The sequence below is a fragment of the Scyliorhinus canicula genome, chromosome 5 (genome assembly GCF_902713615.1).
Source record: "Scyliorhinus canicula chromosome 5, sScyCan1.1, whole genome shotgun sequence".
In the NCBI taxonomy this organism is placed as follows: domain Eukaryota; kingdom Metazoa; phylum Chordata; class Chondrichthyes; order Carcharhiniformes; family Scyliorhinidae; genus Scyliorhinus; species Scyliorhinus canicula.
Genome location: NC_052150.1, coordinates 85,559,437 through 85,574,050, shown reverse-complemented (window position 1 = coordinate 85,574,050; position 14,614 = coordinate 85,559,437). Strand labels below are relative to the sequence as shown.

General features: G+C 40.0%; 1 protein-coding gene across 5 annotated transcripts in view; it reads right to left on the bottom strand.

The window, feature by feature from the left end:
- LOC119966101 (sodium bicarbonate cotransporter 3-like) overlaps window positions 1–14,614 on the bottom strand; it is a 182,520-nt gene that overhangs the window by 78,338 nt on the left and 89,568 nt on the right. For 4 of the 5 annotated variants that reach the window (XM_038797313.1, XM_038797314.1, XM_038797315.1 and 1 more), the window contains 2 exons: window positions 5,063–5,169; window positions 1,701–1,858 (listed from right to left, as the gene is read on the bottom strand). In XM_038797313.1, coding sequence (XP_038653241.1) covers window positions 1,701–1,858; window positions 5,063–5,169 — 265 coding nt within the window. Of the gene's footprint in view, window positions 1–1,700; window positions 1,859–2,470; window positions 2,528–5,062; window positions 5,170–14,614 lie in introns of all 5 variants that reach the window. The other variant, XM_038797312.1, reaches the window with a different exon arrangement.

Genomic DNA, 14,614 nt, shown 5'->3' with positions numbered 1-14,614 from the left:
ATGGTTGAGATCGTTAGAGACCAGTCAATATGAACTTCACAAAAAAGGGTGCTCCACAAAACCAATTTTAGTTGCTTCAATGATCTTCCCCCCTCATAAGGTTGAGATTGGGGCTGGTAATTCCAGTGTTCAACTCCATTCACATCTCCTTTGATAACCAAGCAACCCATGTCAGCCTACAGCAGCATGTAAATAACATCTAGCCTTGATTAACAAGTCACAGTTAACATTTGTGTCACATAAGTGGTGCATAATGAATATTTTGAGCAAATGAAAGCCCAGTCAATTACCTTTGAACAAAACTATTAACTATACATTAATAAGAACAGTTGTGATAGCAGAGTCGGATAAGATATTGGCAACAAAGTTTTGGTTGAGCTGAAGCTTAAGAGGGTAGACCTTGGAATGGTTGGCCTTGGAGTATTGCAATTGTCAAGTCTGGAGATGGCAAAGACAAGGAAAAGAACGTCATGAGTCAGATTGTGGCAGTGCCAGAGACAGACAACATCAGGATGACAGGAAGCAGAATTCTGGAGAGAACATGCAGTTGAAGTTCAGCTCATAGTTAAATAGAACTCAAGACTACTTCAGCCAATTGACTGGATGAGCATTGTAATCCATGGTGAGGATACACAGGAAGTTGTACAGACCAAAGACAATGGCTTCAATCTTCCCAATGATGGAAATCTGAAGCTGGTCCAAGGCTAGATATTGAGCAAGCTGTCAGACAACAGAGACAGTGGAGGGGTCAAGGGGGCTGGAGCAGTGAGCTGAATGTCATTAGTGTACTGTGTAAGATGACACTATGCTGCAGATTACAATACATTTTGTGGCACAGTTACAGTCTCTGTCAAGCCGATTCAAGGTGTTGATTGACTTTGGCTTTCTGGAACTTTCTGGAAACGTAAGATGCATCACAGGAGTGCTATGTTAAAAAGGTGCAAGTTTAAGGCTCAAAGATAGGCATCATTAATATACTGCCTGCATATCCCAGAATGTCCATGTAAAGAACTAGACTGAATTTATCCCACTTAGAAGAAATAATATTCTTCAAAAGGAACTTAGCTGCCACAAGAAAATGTCCGTCCATATCTTCATTTAGATTTCCATCTGGACTGGCTTGTTAAGATATTTAGGTTTCTGATTTGATCAATTTTTCATGGCATCAACTATACCAACACAAACAGAAAATTGAGTTGCACTGTCATGGTACCAAGCAGGCACTTCATGGGCACCAACAATCCCTGAAGCAGGGCAGCATGGTGGCGCAGGTTAGCACTGCAGTCCCATGGCGCCGAGGTCCCAGGTTCGATCCCGGCTCTGGGTCACTGTCCGTGTAGAGTTTGCACATTCTCCCAATGTTTGCGTGGGTTTCGCCCCCACAAAGATGTGCAAGGTAGGTGGATTGAACATGCTAGAATTGCCCCTTAATTGGACAAAAATGAATTGGGTACTCTAAATTCATAATTTAAAAAAACAATCCCAGATGCAAATTCATCACCACCATTCCCCCCCCCAATGCCAATTAGAGACTATCAACACTGGCATTCTATGAATGACAAAAAAGAACAACCAACTACTATTTATTTCCAGAGTGAACAATATTTTATATTGCATTGAAGGAGCAATTTTACCAGGAGTAAATCACAGCTATACTATACTTCTGATAAAATAAAGATGATATTTGATGTCAGTTTCACCTGGTTGGAATAGGAACTTCTGTAAGTCCTGTAAGAAGAATAGCAGGAGACAGACGAACAAAGGCTATGATGGGTCTCTCAAGGAAGTTCACCTCTCCCACTAAGACATTGGAAGCCTCAGCACCAGGTGGAATCTTCCTCATGAAGTTCATGTCCACCTGCAATGTGGATGGACAAGATTGTAAGCAGCTGAAAAATATTTTAGTGGCACAGATAACAACTAATTACTTCCTCCAACATGAAAAAGGTTCAATAATAAGCCTAATCTAAATTAATTTGAATTTGTATGCTTTTGTTGTGCACATAGCAATTCAGACAATTCAGTATAGAATCTGAAAGGGTGCAAATTGGGAGTCTCAGCCAAACACTGGGCACCTTAGGGACTCAAGATTGTGATACATTATTCAAATATAAAATCAGTTTTCAAAATTGGAATGGGTAAACTTTTTATAATATTTGTCTTCATCTAATTTAAGGATAATTATATGGAGGGGAATATATTTGAAGACACTATTATTATATGGCATTTAAATTCCAAATATCCAAGTCAATAAATATTGCTTATTAGCTGCTACAAATCCAATTTCAACAACATTCATCTTAATTGAACACAGTTAAACTAACAACTTCTGTATATACTCATGCCAATGTATAGCCATCACCACATAAAACTGAAGATTCAACACTGGCCAAGACCATTAAAAACACACACAAAATAAAACAATGTACACAACAGTAGTACATCAGAAGTCAAAGAACTAAAAACTTACTGTTGACCTCTTGAGTCTCATACCAAGCGTGACACAACTACAGTGCCAGGACTCAGACTCCAGTCCAACCAGGAGTCAAGGAAGGCACATTTAAAAAAAAACGAGGTCAACGAGAGCAAAGCAAAAAAGGGGGAAACAAGAAAAAAGTCATAATAGAGGTGCAGGCACAAATATACCTGCTTGAAATTGTAGCCTAAATAATTTACAAGAAATTAAACAATTGACATGAACTAATTACAGCAAAAAAAGTTTTTAAAATTAAACATGAAATTTTGAGCCAACTCTGGGAGAAGTAGTATAACCAAGTAAACATTAACTGAACAATTTATCACAAGGTACAATGTATTTTGGCTTATAATCCCAAACCATTCATTTTTAATCATCTTTAAGTGTGAGCCATAGTAACAAACAATGTCTAAATCCTCCAAAAATGCCACAGTAGAAAGATAAAGCTGTGCAGAAGTATCTGTATCGCCTGTGTTTTGAGAGTGCATTTAAATTGATATGAATTCTATTCAACTAATTAATGAAAAGTATCTCAACAAGTTGCCACATATTATTTTTCATGCATTTTTAAAGAAAAGAATCTCACAAAATATTGAGTCATATACCATCAAATAAAATGAGTTAACATTTGAAAGGCAGAAGTTACAATTTTCTCAATTAGCTCCTCTCACAAAGTGATCAAATGGACAAACTTTAAAATCTCACTTGCATTATCCAAACTTGACTGGCATAATCCCAATCCAACATGAACTAGGGTATTTTACAAAGAATGTAATCACTTTTACCCCAGCACATGCTATTAAAACAAATTTCTATCATTAATAGAGAAGAGAGCAGGTTCCTTGATGCTACCATGTGCTCTGACCGCCTAATTTCCCAATGTACGTGACACTCGTTACTTGCTAGTGATCCAAGTTGCAAATAAATGGGTTCGAACCGGAGTCAAAGAAATAAAAACAAATAAATGCAAGCAATATCCGATGGTGCCATCAACAGTAAATCAGAAGGCAAGTGCAGAGTATTATACATTGTAATGTACAAGGTATTATTCTATTTCTACGGAGTATCTTTGTATAATTAGGGGGTTCCCTTTAGAACAAACAGTCAATTAAGGGCTAAATGATCTTGGCCAGATTCTCAATTCAATAAAATCAGTGATCATCTTTGCTTGATAAGTTAATTTCGAGGAACATTTCTAATCCATTTTCAGAGATGAGACATATTACTTTTAAAATATGCACCAAAATACACATTGTGCCACTTAGCATATTCTATTTCCCATATTCTATTTCCTCAACACAAGGTGAGTCTCTTCCTGGCAGGGACAGTAGAAGCATGGATGTGGAATTGGCTGAGTGATAGGAAAGTGGTAAATGGATATTTTTCAGACTGGAGGAAGGTTTGTAATGTAGTTCCCCAGGGATCTTTGTGGGCATCTTTGTTCTTCCTGATATATTACTCAGATCTTGATGCACAGGGCAGAATTTTAAAAATTGCGAATGATATAAAACTTGGAAGCATTGTGAATTGTGAGCAGGATAATGTAGAAGAAAGGACAAAGGTAGGTATGAAGACGCTGATCTGAGAAGTTATGGATCCTTCCATCAGTGGAAAGATCGAGAACTAGAGGGCACAGAGTTATGGTAATTGCAAAAGAAGCTACAAAGGAATGAGGAAACTAGTAAATTGCTCCCAAGAAGTACTAGCACAGACGTAAAAGGCCAAATATCCTCCTACAGTGCTCCAACAATTCTGTGAAATTCTATGAAATCTAGTGCCTTACTCTCATAGTATTTAGTGTTTTTCTCTGAGATCTCTAATGCATTAATTTCCTTTTAAATGTGGTTCCAGCAGCATTGAAAATTAATGACATTACACTAGTAAAAGCTGCATCTATAATTAACACCTGCCCAAAGATGTGCAGGTTGGTCATCCTAAAATTGCCCCTTAATGCCTAAATACGTGCAAATTAGGCGGGATTATGGGGATAGGGCGGCGGAGTGGGCCTAAGTAGGTGCTTTTTCAGAGAGTCAGTGCAGACTTGATAGGTCAAATGGCCACCTTCTGCACTGTAGTGTTTCGATGGACAAAGCATATACACTGCACTTAAGACGTTCAAAATTAATATCTATCTGGATGCCAGAAAGTTTATCACCACTGCCTCCAAGCCTGCCTAGACATAAGATATAGTGTCAATTAGACGTCACAAGGGGAGGTCATAGCTAATCTGGCCAACTTTGTAAGTCAAGTGGTTCTTCTAGATATTGATAAGGAAACTGGAGATTTGGAAGGTCTAAGAACTATACTTTTCAAGCGTCCAAGGATGCCACTGATTACTCAATCAGGCAAAATTTACAATGACACACAGGGGTTTACCATACTAATAAACTGATACTACGTACGCAACTCTAAGGCTTATGAAACAATCTCAAACACTATAGTAAAAGGAAATACTTGTAAGGAGATGAGATTATCTTTGATTAGATTAAACTCGGGTTTAAAATAGCTTCATACAATAGTACACTTTTTTTTAATCTGAAAAATTATTCAGTACCTCTATTTTTGCCACTTTGTCTACATAATTACCTTGCTAAAGTCCACTGTGCTGTTTTCTCTACTTGCGCTATTACCCGTTTTTTCAATGCTTTTGGTCTCCAAGATACCTGGTGCAGACTGGGGAGATGCTAGAAGTCCTGTTCATTTTGAATGCATGGGAAAAAGCATTTAGTGAAATATGCTAAAAGGTATATAATATTTTCTTACGTATACATGAAAAGCAAATATCACAAACCAAACCATTTGATTGTTAGAAATGGTGGCAAACAGTGTTGCAATCTGCAAAAGTTAAGCAAATGTTAACAAGTGTGATTAAGAGGCAGGTTCACTTGATATTAAATCAACAAAGATAAAGTTTGGTGCTTGCTGCAAGTGTATTGTATTACCACAAAGTATTAAGCCATTCAAGAATATTGTTTTCATTATGTGTCATTCAATATTTTTTAATTTAGGAAAAATACACAGTAAGCTGAGATATAGGGCCCTATTATATATAAAACACATCATGGTTCAAACTGAATAAAGTACTAAATTAGTTCATTGTTTATTTATGTATTTGAAAGAGGTGGATAATGAGGGAATACGCTATTAAACACATCAAATGCAACACCACAATGTGAGGTTCAACATTATTTTTCCAGCTCATGTTTTCAATCCAGCTAATTAATTTACCCCCTTTCCACAAGATCTGAGCATCATCAGAAGGCTCAAAGTGTAACTTTTTTCGATTCAAGGATCCAATATTTAGCCTTTGCCTAGGAATTATGGACATAACTTGAGCATTGCTGAAAAAGAGACACACTATCAAAGCATTTTGCCTTGTATTCATCAAGAAAGATTCACAAGAATTCCAATTGCAAATGGAACAATACTTTACACTGCTCGAGAAGAGTGTTGATTGGTTGGCAAGTAGGGTCTGATTGGCACAGACATTGGCATTGACAATGCACAAGAAACCAGTTAACTGCCAAGCTTATTGTTTGAATTCAACCAGACAGGTCAACTGATTGGACAAGATATTGCCCTGGGAAATGAACTAAGGAATGGCAGTGCCCTCCAAACTTCTGTTTAGTTGAAAACAAGTGCAATGGGTGGACATGTTTTGAAAATAGTGTCGGGATCAGATAGAGTCAGCATGGATTTATAAAAGGAAAATCATAACAAATCTACTGGAATTCTTAGAGGATTTAACTGGTAGAAATGATGAGGGAGAGCCACTGGGTGTGGTTTATTTGGACTTTCAGAAGGCTTTCGACAAGATCAGCATCTAAAATTAAAACACATGGAATTGGCGGTAGTGCATTGAGATGGATAGAAAACTGGTTGGCAAACAGGAGACAAAGAGTAGGAATAAATGTTTTTCTTCCCCAAGTAACAGGCAGTGATTTGTCGGGTAACACCGGGTCAGTGCTAGGACCCCAGCTATTCACAATATATTTAAATAAGGGAACTAAATGCAATATCCCCAAATTTGCAGATGGCATGAGGGTCAGTGTGATTTGGACAAGTTGAGTGAATGGGCAAATGCATGGCACATGCAGTATAATTTGGAAAAATGTGAGCTTATCACTTTGGCAGCAAAAACAGAAGGTAAATTATCTGAACATCTATAGATTGAGAAAGGGGAATGTGCAACAAGACCTGGGTGTACTTGTACACCAATTGATGAAAGTAAGCATGTAGGCGCAACAGGTGGTGAAGAAGGCAAACGGCATGTTGGCCTACATTGTGAGAGGATTAGAGTATAGAAGCAGGGTTGTCTTGCTCTAGTTATACAGGGCCTTGGTGAGGCCACATCTGGAATAGTGTGTGCAACTTTGGTCTCCTTATCAGAGGAATGAGGTTACTGCTATGCAGAGAGTGCAGCAAATGTTTACCAGACTGATTCCTGGGATGATGGGACTGACGTATGAGGAGAGATTGAGTCAGTTCGGATCATTTTTGCTAGAGTTCAGAAGAATGTGGGGTCCTGAAAGAAACATATAAAATTCTAACAAGACTAGTCAGAGTAGATGCAGGATGGATGTTCCTGATGGTGGGGGAAACCCAGAATCACGGGTCACCATCTTATGGAGTGGACCATTTTGGACTGAGATGAGGAGAAACATCTTTACCCAGAGAGTGGTGAGCCTGTGGAATGCTCTACCACAGAAAGCAGTTGAGGCCAAAACATTGCATGTTTTCAAGAACTATTTAGATATATCTCTTGGGCTAAAGGGATCAAAGGATGTGGAGGAGGGGAAAGCAAAAAGTGGTTACTGAATTGGATGACAGGCCATGATCATAACGAAAGGCAGATCAGGTTCAAAGGGCCAAACGGCTGACGCCGGCTCCTATTTTCTATGCTCGTCCTGTCTGCAAAGGACTGCTACATATGTAGCTTTTAGTGCACGTAAGTGAGCCACACTACAAGCCCAACTGATGATCTTAAATTGGTTGCCAGTGCAATTCATAGCACACTCAGGATTGTTTAGCAAGTTCTTCCCAATCACTGAATTGCATCTAATGTTGGACACCATTTTTGAGTTTTGCAAGCAGACACTGGCTGGGTATGGTCAGTGCTTTTATCTGTTGCGAATGGCCAGTGGCAATGCCTCCATCAGAGCTCATTCACCAACCAATCAGCACTCTTATCTCATGCAATATACATTGTTATTCACTTTATAATTAGTATTCTTGCGAATCTCTCTAGTGCAAGACAAAAAGCTTCTACAGCATTTTTACCCCCAGAGACAATCACGTTATTCAAGGAATTCTAATAGATATGTGACATGGCCTATTGCTACTGTTGACTATTATTGTCTTTTCAGATAATTATGTTGCTAAATGATCACTTTTTTCTTACTGTAAGTATTATACACTTACTGATTCAATTTCCACATTGCCATCTAGCTATTTGGAATGTTGCAATAACATCTGCTATCCTCCATCTTAATGGTGCAGCTCAAACAAAAGTTCAAGTGCAAAGATATCATTTTATTTTGTTTCAAGTAAATTAACTGATTCACATAAATGTTACCCGTGCACCAATTTTCAAAGATGCACTATGCTCACAAGTAAAATTTGGTGCATGTTGTACTTTACAAGTCCAAAAAAATGATTAATGCTCGATTGCCTCAGCTACAATGGAATCTGTATAAAGACACTCAAATTTTCTGCTCTTCCACAGCTCCCAATCTCAGCATTAACATATTCCACTTTGCCTTTCTCAAATCCAAGTTGATGACATCACACCAAATTCCATTTGCCATAGTTTTGTCAGTTTAACTGCTTACTCTCTCAAACACAATTTGCTGTGCTTTCAAATTTAGTGTCATTTCTAAACTTGGGTCACAACTCTCAATTCTTTCATCCAAATCATTGATGTTTATGGTGAAAAGGAGGCGAGGGGAGTCCCGAACCAGGGGTCACAGTCTGAGGATACAGGGTAGACCATTAAGGACTGAGATGAGAAAAAATCTTTTCATCCAGAAAGCGGTCGGTCTGTGGAGTTCGCTACCACAGAAAGCAGTTGAGACCAAAACACTGTGTTTTCAAGAAGCAGTTAGATATAACTCCTGGGGCAAAGGTTAAAGGATATTGGGAGGAACAGGATCAGGCTATTGAGTTGGATTATCAGCCATGATCAGAATGAATGGGAGCAGCTCGAAGGGAATGGCCTCCTGCTCCAACTTTCTATGTTTCTACAGCACAGATCACTGGGGCATACCACTTGTCAAACTCAATCAGAAATGGGGCAGCCTTCACCTGAACCTTGCTGGAATCAGTGTACTGGTGAATCATATAACTAAGGTTGTAAACATGGGTATTCACATGATGGCAGCTTGTAAAGTTAAAGAAAGTTAAAGAAAGAACATGGCAATAGTGGAAAGCAGAAATACAAACAGTTATAATCTGAGCTTCCCAGAAAGGCACAAGGCATACAAACATAAGAGTTCACCAGCAAATAAGGTCACAGAAGGGAAAATGATAAAAAGACAAAATTAAAAGTTCTTTATCCGATTACAATTAATATTGGGGCCAGTATAACTCAGTTGGTTGAACAGCTGGTTCGTGATGTAGAGCAAACCCAACAGTGCACAGTCCCATACCGGCTAAGTTCTAATAATAATCTTTATTATTGTCACAAGTAGGCTTACATTAACACTGCAATGAAGTTGCTGTGAAAAGCCCCTAATCGCCACATTCCGGCACCTGTTCGGGTACCCAGAGCGAGAATTCAGAATGTCCAATTCATAGAATCTATAGTGCAGAAGGAAGCCATTCGGGCCATCGAGTCTGCACCGGCCTTTGAAAGAGCACCCCCACTTAAGCCCACACTTCCAACCTATCCCCATAACCCAGCAACCCCACCTAACCGTTTTTGGACACCAAGGGCAATTTAGCATGGCCAATCCACCTAACCTGTACATCTTTGGACTGTGAGAAGAAAGCGGAGCATCCGGAGGAAGCCCACACAAACATGGGGAGAACGTTCAGACTCCGCACAGACAGTGGCCCAAGCGGGAATCAAACCTGGGACCCTGGCGCTGTGAAGCAGCAGTGCTAACCACTGTGCTACTGCGCCGCCCTCATGAAGGTTATTCATGAAGGCCTACCTTCTCAACCTTGCCCTTTGCTTGAGGTGTGGTGATCCTCAGATAAAATTACCACCAGTCTGCTCTCCCCCTTAAAGGGGAAAGCAGCCGATTGTCACCTGGAACTATGACGACTTTTACTTTTTAACTTGGGAGGATAAACCGGGAAATTAATGACGGGAATCAAGGAAATGACAGAGACTTTACTTGTTCAGAGTAGAAGACACAAGAAAGCACCTCGGGGGAACTTTAACCAATCGTGTTCAATAGAGGAAAAGGGACTTGGAAATCTAATGGGACTAAAAGGCTAAAAGGCAGCACGGTAGCATTGTGGATAGCACAATTGCTTCACAGCTCCAGTGTCCCAGGTTCGATTCCGGCTTGGGTCACTGTCTGTGCAGAGTCTGCACATCCTCCCAGTGTGTAGTGGGTTTCCTCCGGGTGCTCCGGTTTCCTCCCACAGTCCAAAGATGTGCAGGTTAGGTGGATTGGCCATGATAAAATTGCCTTTAGTGTCCAAAATTGCCCTCAGTGTTGGGTGGGGTGACTGGGTTATGGGGATAGGGTGGAGGTGTTGACCTTGGGTAGGGTGCTCTTTCCAAGAGCCGGTGCAGACTCGATGGGCCGAACGGCCTCCTTCTGCACTGTAAATTCTATGATAAGTCCCGTGGACTATAGAGAGTGGACGCCTTGTGTCATGGCACTGAAACGTAGACCTTAATTACATGCATATATATTGAACTTTTTAAATGAGACAAGTTTTTTTTTTGCAGCCACTGCCAATTTAAATAACCATTTGCTGGAATTCCTATGTGGATTATACTCTGTACTGAGAAAGACATGGAAGGTCACACCCTTTAACAGACAGAGATATTTCAAAGAAAGATGCAGTCCAGAAACTGAACTGTAATCTCCTGTGGAGATAATGGAAGCTGATTGCCATCTCGCAGAAACTATTACCATCCTACAAGTTATATCACAGACATGTTTATGGTTCTCTCCTTCCAGGAAGACACAAGAAAAGGAGTCAAAAAACAACTTCAACTTTGTTCTCGGTGTGCCAGTCGGATGTTATAGTTCCACTGTACTGGTGCGTGGTGTAAGGGTCATTTACTAGGTAGCCTTGCTGCTTGCAGGTCAAGTCTCATTCCCCCTCCGACTGTTGGGAGCAAGTCAAGTCGGCAAAGCTACAGTTGAAAAGGAAGCAGAACAATGCCTTTCAACTAACTTGCAGAATCAAGAATCCATAAACAAACTGTTCCACTGCCAAAGCCAGCACGAATGGAATCACAAAGCTCAACAGATGCAACGTTTTATCATCTAATCCTCATGGTTGATTTGTATTTCGTTTTACTATAAAACTGTTATTTTTGGACTCATCTCTCATTTCTAATCTGTGTGTCTATATGTTGTGTTTTATTGTTTGTGTTTCAATAAATAATAAGATCATTCTTCCTCTAACTCAAGAAAGCCTGGTTAAATTGGTTCCTTTTAAAACAAAGAGATTTGGATTGGATAAACGTATCCACAATTGAAGGGGTTCTTTTTAAATTCACCTTTTTGCAACCAACTGAAGAGGATGAATAAAGAATGGGAGCCAGTTCATCCCTCCTCATCGAAGAGCATAATCAATTAGGGATACCCAGTCTGGAGTCATAAATTTGGGAATCTTGCATGGAGACCGTCGTAAGAATTGGTTATAATTTTCCAAAATTCCCCAGATTCTGGAAAGGTCCCAGTGGATTAGAAAGCTAAAAATGTAATATCACTAATCAAGAAGGAAGGGAAATAGAAAGCAGGGAGCTTAGGCTAATTAATCCAATATCTGTCATCTGGGAAAATACTAGAATCCATTATAAAAGGGGTAGTTAGAAAATCACGATACAATCAAGCAGAGTCAGCATAGTTTTATGAATGGAAATTGTGCATGACAAATTTATTAGAGCCCTTTGAGGAAGTCGACAAAGGCGAACCAGAAGATGTAGTTTATTTGGATTTCATAGAATTACAACAGTGCAAGAGGCCATGTGGCCCATCGAGTCTGCACCAACCCTCCGAAGGAGCACCCAACCTAGCCCCACGCCCCCACCCTATCCCCATAACCCAGAAATGCCACCTAATCTTTTGGACAATAAGGGGTAATTTAGATAGGGGTAATCCACCTAACCTGCACATCTTTGGACTTGGAAACCAGAGCACCCGGAAAAAACACATGCAGACACGGGGAGAATGTGCAAGCTCCACACAGTCAACCAAGGTTGGAACCAAACTTGGGTCCCTGGTGCTGTGAGGCAGCAGTGCTAACCACTATGCCACCCTCCCACATCAAAGGTTACAGTACAGGATAAGAAATCATGGTGTTGCTATTACGGATGAGAATTGGATAACCAACAGGAAAGAGTCAGATTAAATAAGTCATCCCTATATAGGCCTTAAATTCAGCTTTTCAAAAGCCGGAGATACCAAAAAAAGGAGAGACATTTTTATAAGCTTCCATTAATGAATTTTAATTCTTATTACATAAACGGAACAGCTTGCTTAGCTAGGTATCACATTGGCGTGGTCTAGTTATTGGCTTTGTGCATTGATCTTTTTCTGTGCTCCAGACAACCCTTGAACCCAACTGACCCGGGTCCACATGACATCCAGTGTGGACCTGTCCCAAGGTTGTAGGTTTTGAGACACTATCTGTATATGCACCTTAAAAAGGTTAGCATGCAGGTACAGCAAGTAATTAGGAAGCCAAAAGGAATGTTGGCCTGTATCGAAGGGACTTAGTATAAAAGCAGTGAAGGCTTTCTCCAACTGAATAGGACATTAGTGAGGCCGCATCTCAAATAGTGTTTATAATTTTGGTCTCCTTGCTGTCAGGGGGCTAAGATCTCACTCTATATTTTTATAAATATATATTCACATCATCCTGGCTAATCTATAAATTTGTTTGTTTTTGAAACTGGACAAAGGCTTCAAACTGACTGAAAACGTGACTGGCTACGACTTATGTAAAAGAAACGTTTGGCCTTCAGAACAGTAACAACCTTTGTTCTCACTAAAAAGGCTCTAATGCCCCAGAAGTCTAAATTCATCCCTATGGGTCCATCAAGGAAGTTATTTCTACTAGAAAAGTGGATTATCCAGCATCCATCTTCAACCTGCTAACTCGGTGAAAGAATACGTCATTGTACTTTGATTCTGAACTTAAGTGAAACAATAAATTAGATTTTGTTTGTGGTCTTTACCCTGTACCTCTTTCTTTCTCTTGTCCCTCTGTTACTGTATGAATGTACCAGGACTACACAGCAACACCCCCTCCCACATTTTAAGTGCATTTTTAAAAAACTCTTATTTCACCCTATCTCGAATTGCTGAGGAGGTATTAATAGAGAATTGGATCACAACTGTAGCCACCTGGGGTGACCACTGCCCAACACAAAATGGAAGATTGCAAGGAATGCAGGGAAAATGGACATGTTGCAAAAGCAAGCAGCTTGCAAAGCGCTTGTGTATTCTGACTACTGCATAAACCAGTTCTGAATGCTGCAGAAACCAGACAGCACTGTGAAAGAAAACAAGTTCGCATACTAATGAGGCGATACCAGGCAATCCCCAGGTACAATGGAAACAAGTTAACACAAATCGATACATTAAATGGAAGGCCAGACTTCCGGGCGCCAAAAGATGTCCAAAACAATAAGTCCCAAGAACCGCCCAGGGAACGAGGAACTGCCCTGTTATTGGGGAATTCAAATCAATCAATTGGGAAGAGACCCAATCGATTGCGAGTGAATAGAGGGTCCGCCCAGACCCTGAGAGAGGTATAAGACAGAGACCCCGACCCCAGCTCTCTCTCTCTGCCAGTCAGTCCTCCCAGCAGAACACCGTTGCAGCAGAAGAACCTTGAGGAGGAGGGGTCTGGACAGTAGCCGCCATCACTTAAGTGTCAAACAACGCACGCTACGAGAGTAGACACTCCTGACCCCCTTCAGTCCATAACTACTTATGAAGGTATATATTTACTTTGAAGGGAGTTTGGAAAAGATTAAACTGTAAATGATTCACAATCATCAGCAGAATGCAAGTGCTCAAGCCATCCTATTGGCAAAATATTGCAAACTGTTTACAATGGAGTTAGAGGTTGAAATCATGCAAGTAGACACATTCAACATGAAACCAGATATAAATGTGCCATTTTGTGCGTGAAGTGTTGAATAATTGATGCAGGAACATAGGTTTTGCAGTGTTCCAAGAACAAAACATGATTATAAACTGCTTTGGTTTTTGATAATCCAACTACTAATAACCAAGTAATACCACGTTTCCATGTCACGTACTGCTATGCATATTTCAGTTCTGCATTAATTTTTAATATCGCTTAATCTAAATAACACATCTTGTACTTAATTACAGGCTCAGCGAGCAAAGTTTCTATTAAAAATGAAGACCTCTATCATTAAAAAAAGTTGACAGTGATGGAAGTAACTGAACCCGAGAATTCTGAGGTTTGTAAATCATTTACAATATAAATTAGAGCTGCTTTGTTACATGGCTTTAGAGTACCCAATTGTTCAAAAGGGATACTACTTGTCCAGTCTGACATCTGACATGTACCTCCCCCAATTATTTTTTTTAATGTTTTTATTAAGGATATTTCATATTATATAGAACAAAGGTAAGCGTGAACATACACCCGAAACAAAAAATATCGACACCGTTGTCTTCCATTATTTACATCAGTTGTCTTTTGTTATTTACAACAGTTACAGCTTCTTGTTTTACGTTCTCCAAAAGGCATTTATTTCTAGCTGGGTCCCCTGCCTCCATCTCCCCCTTTTCTTCCCGACTCCCCATCTCCCCTTCTAATTGTCTGGCGTGCCCTCTTCCCTCATCAGTTCTTATATCCTGTTCCTGTTGTGTTGGCGTGATGCTGTGTATTTGGTTATTTGCTGGGCATGATTGGGCTCCATGCCTCGTTATTCCTTCCCACCCTCTCTCTCTTCCTTTGTCT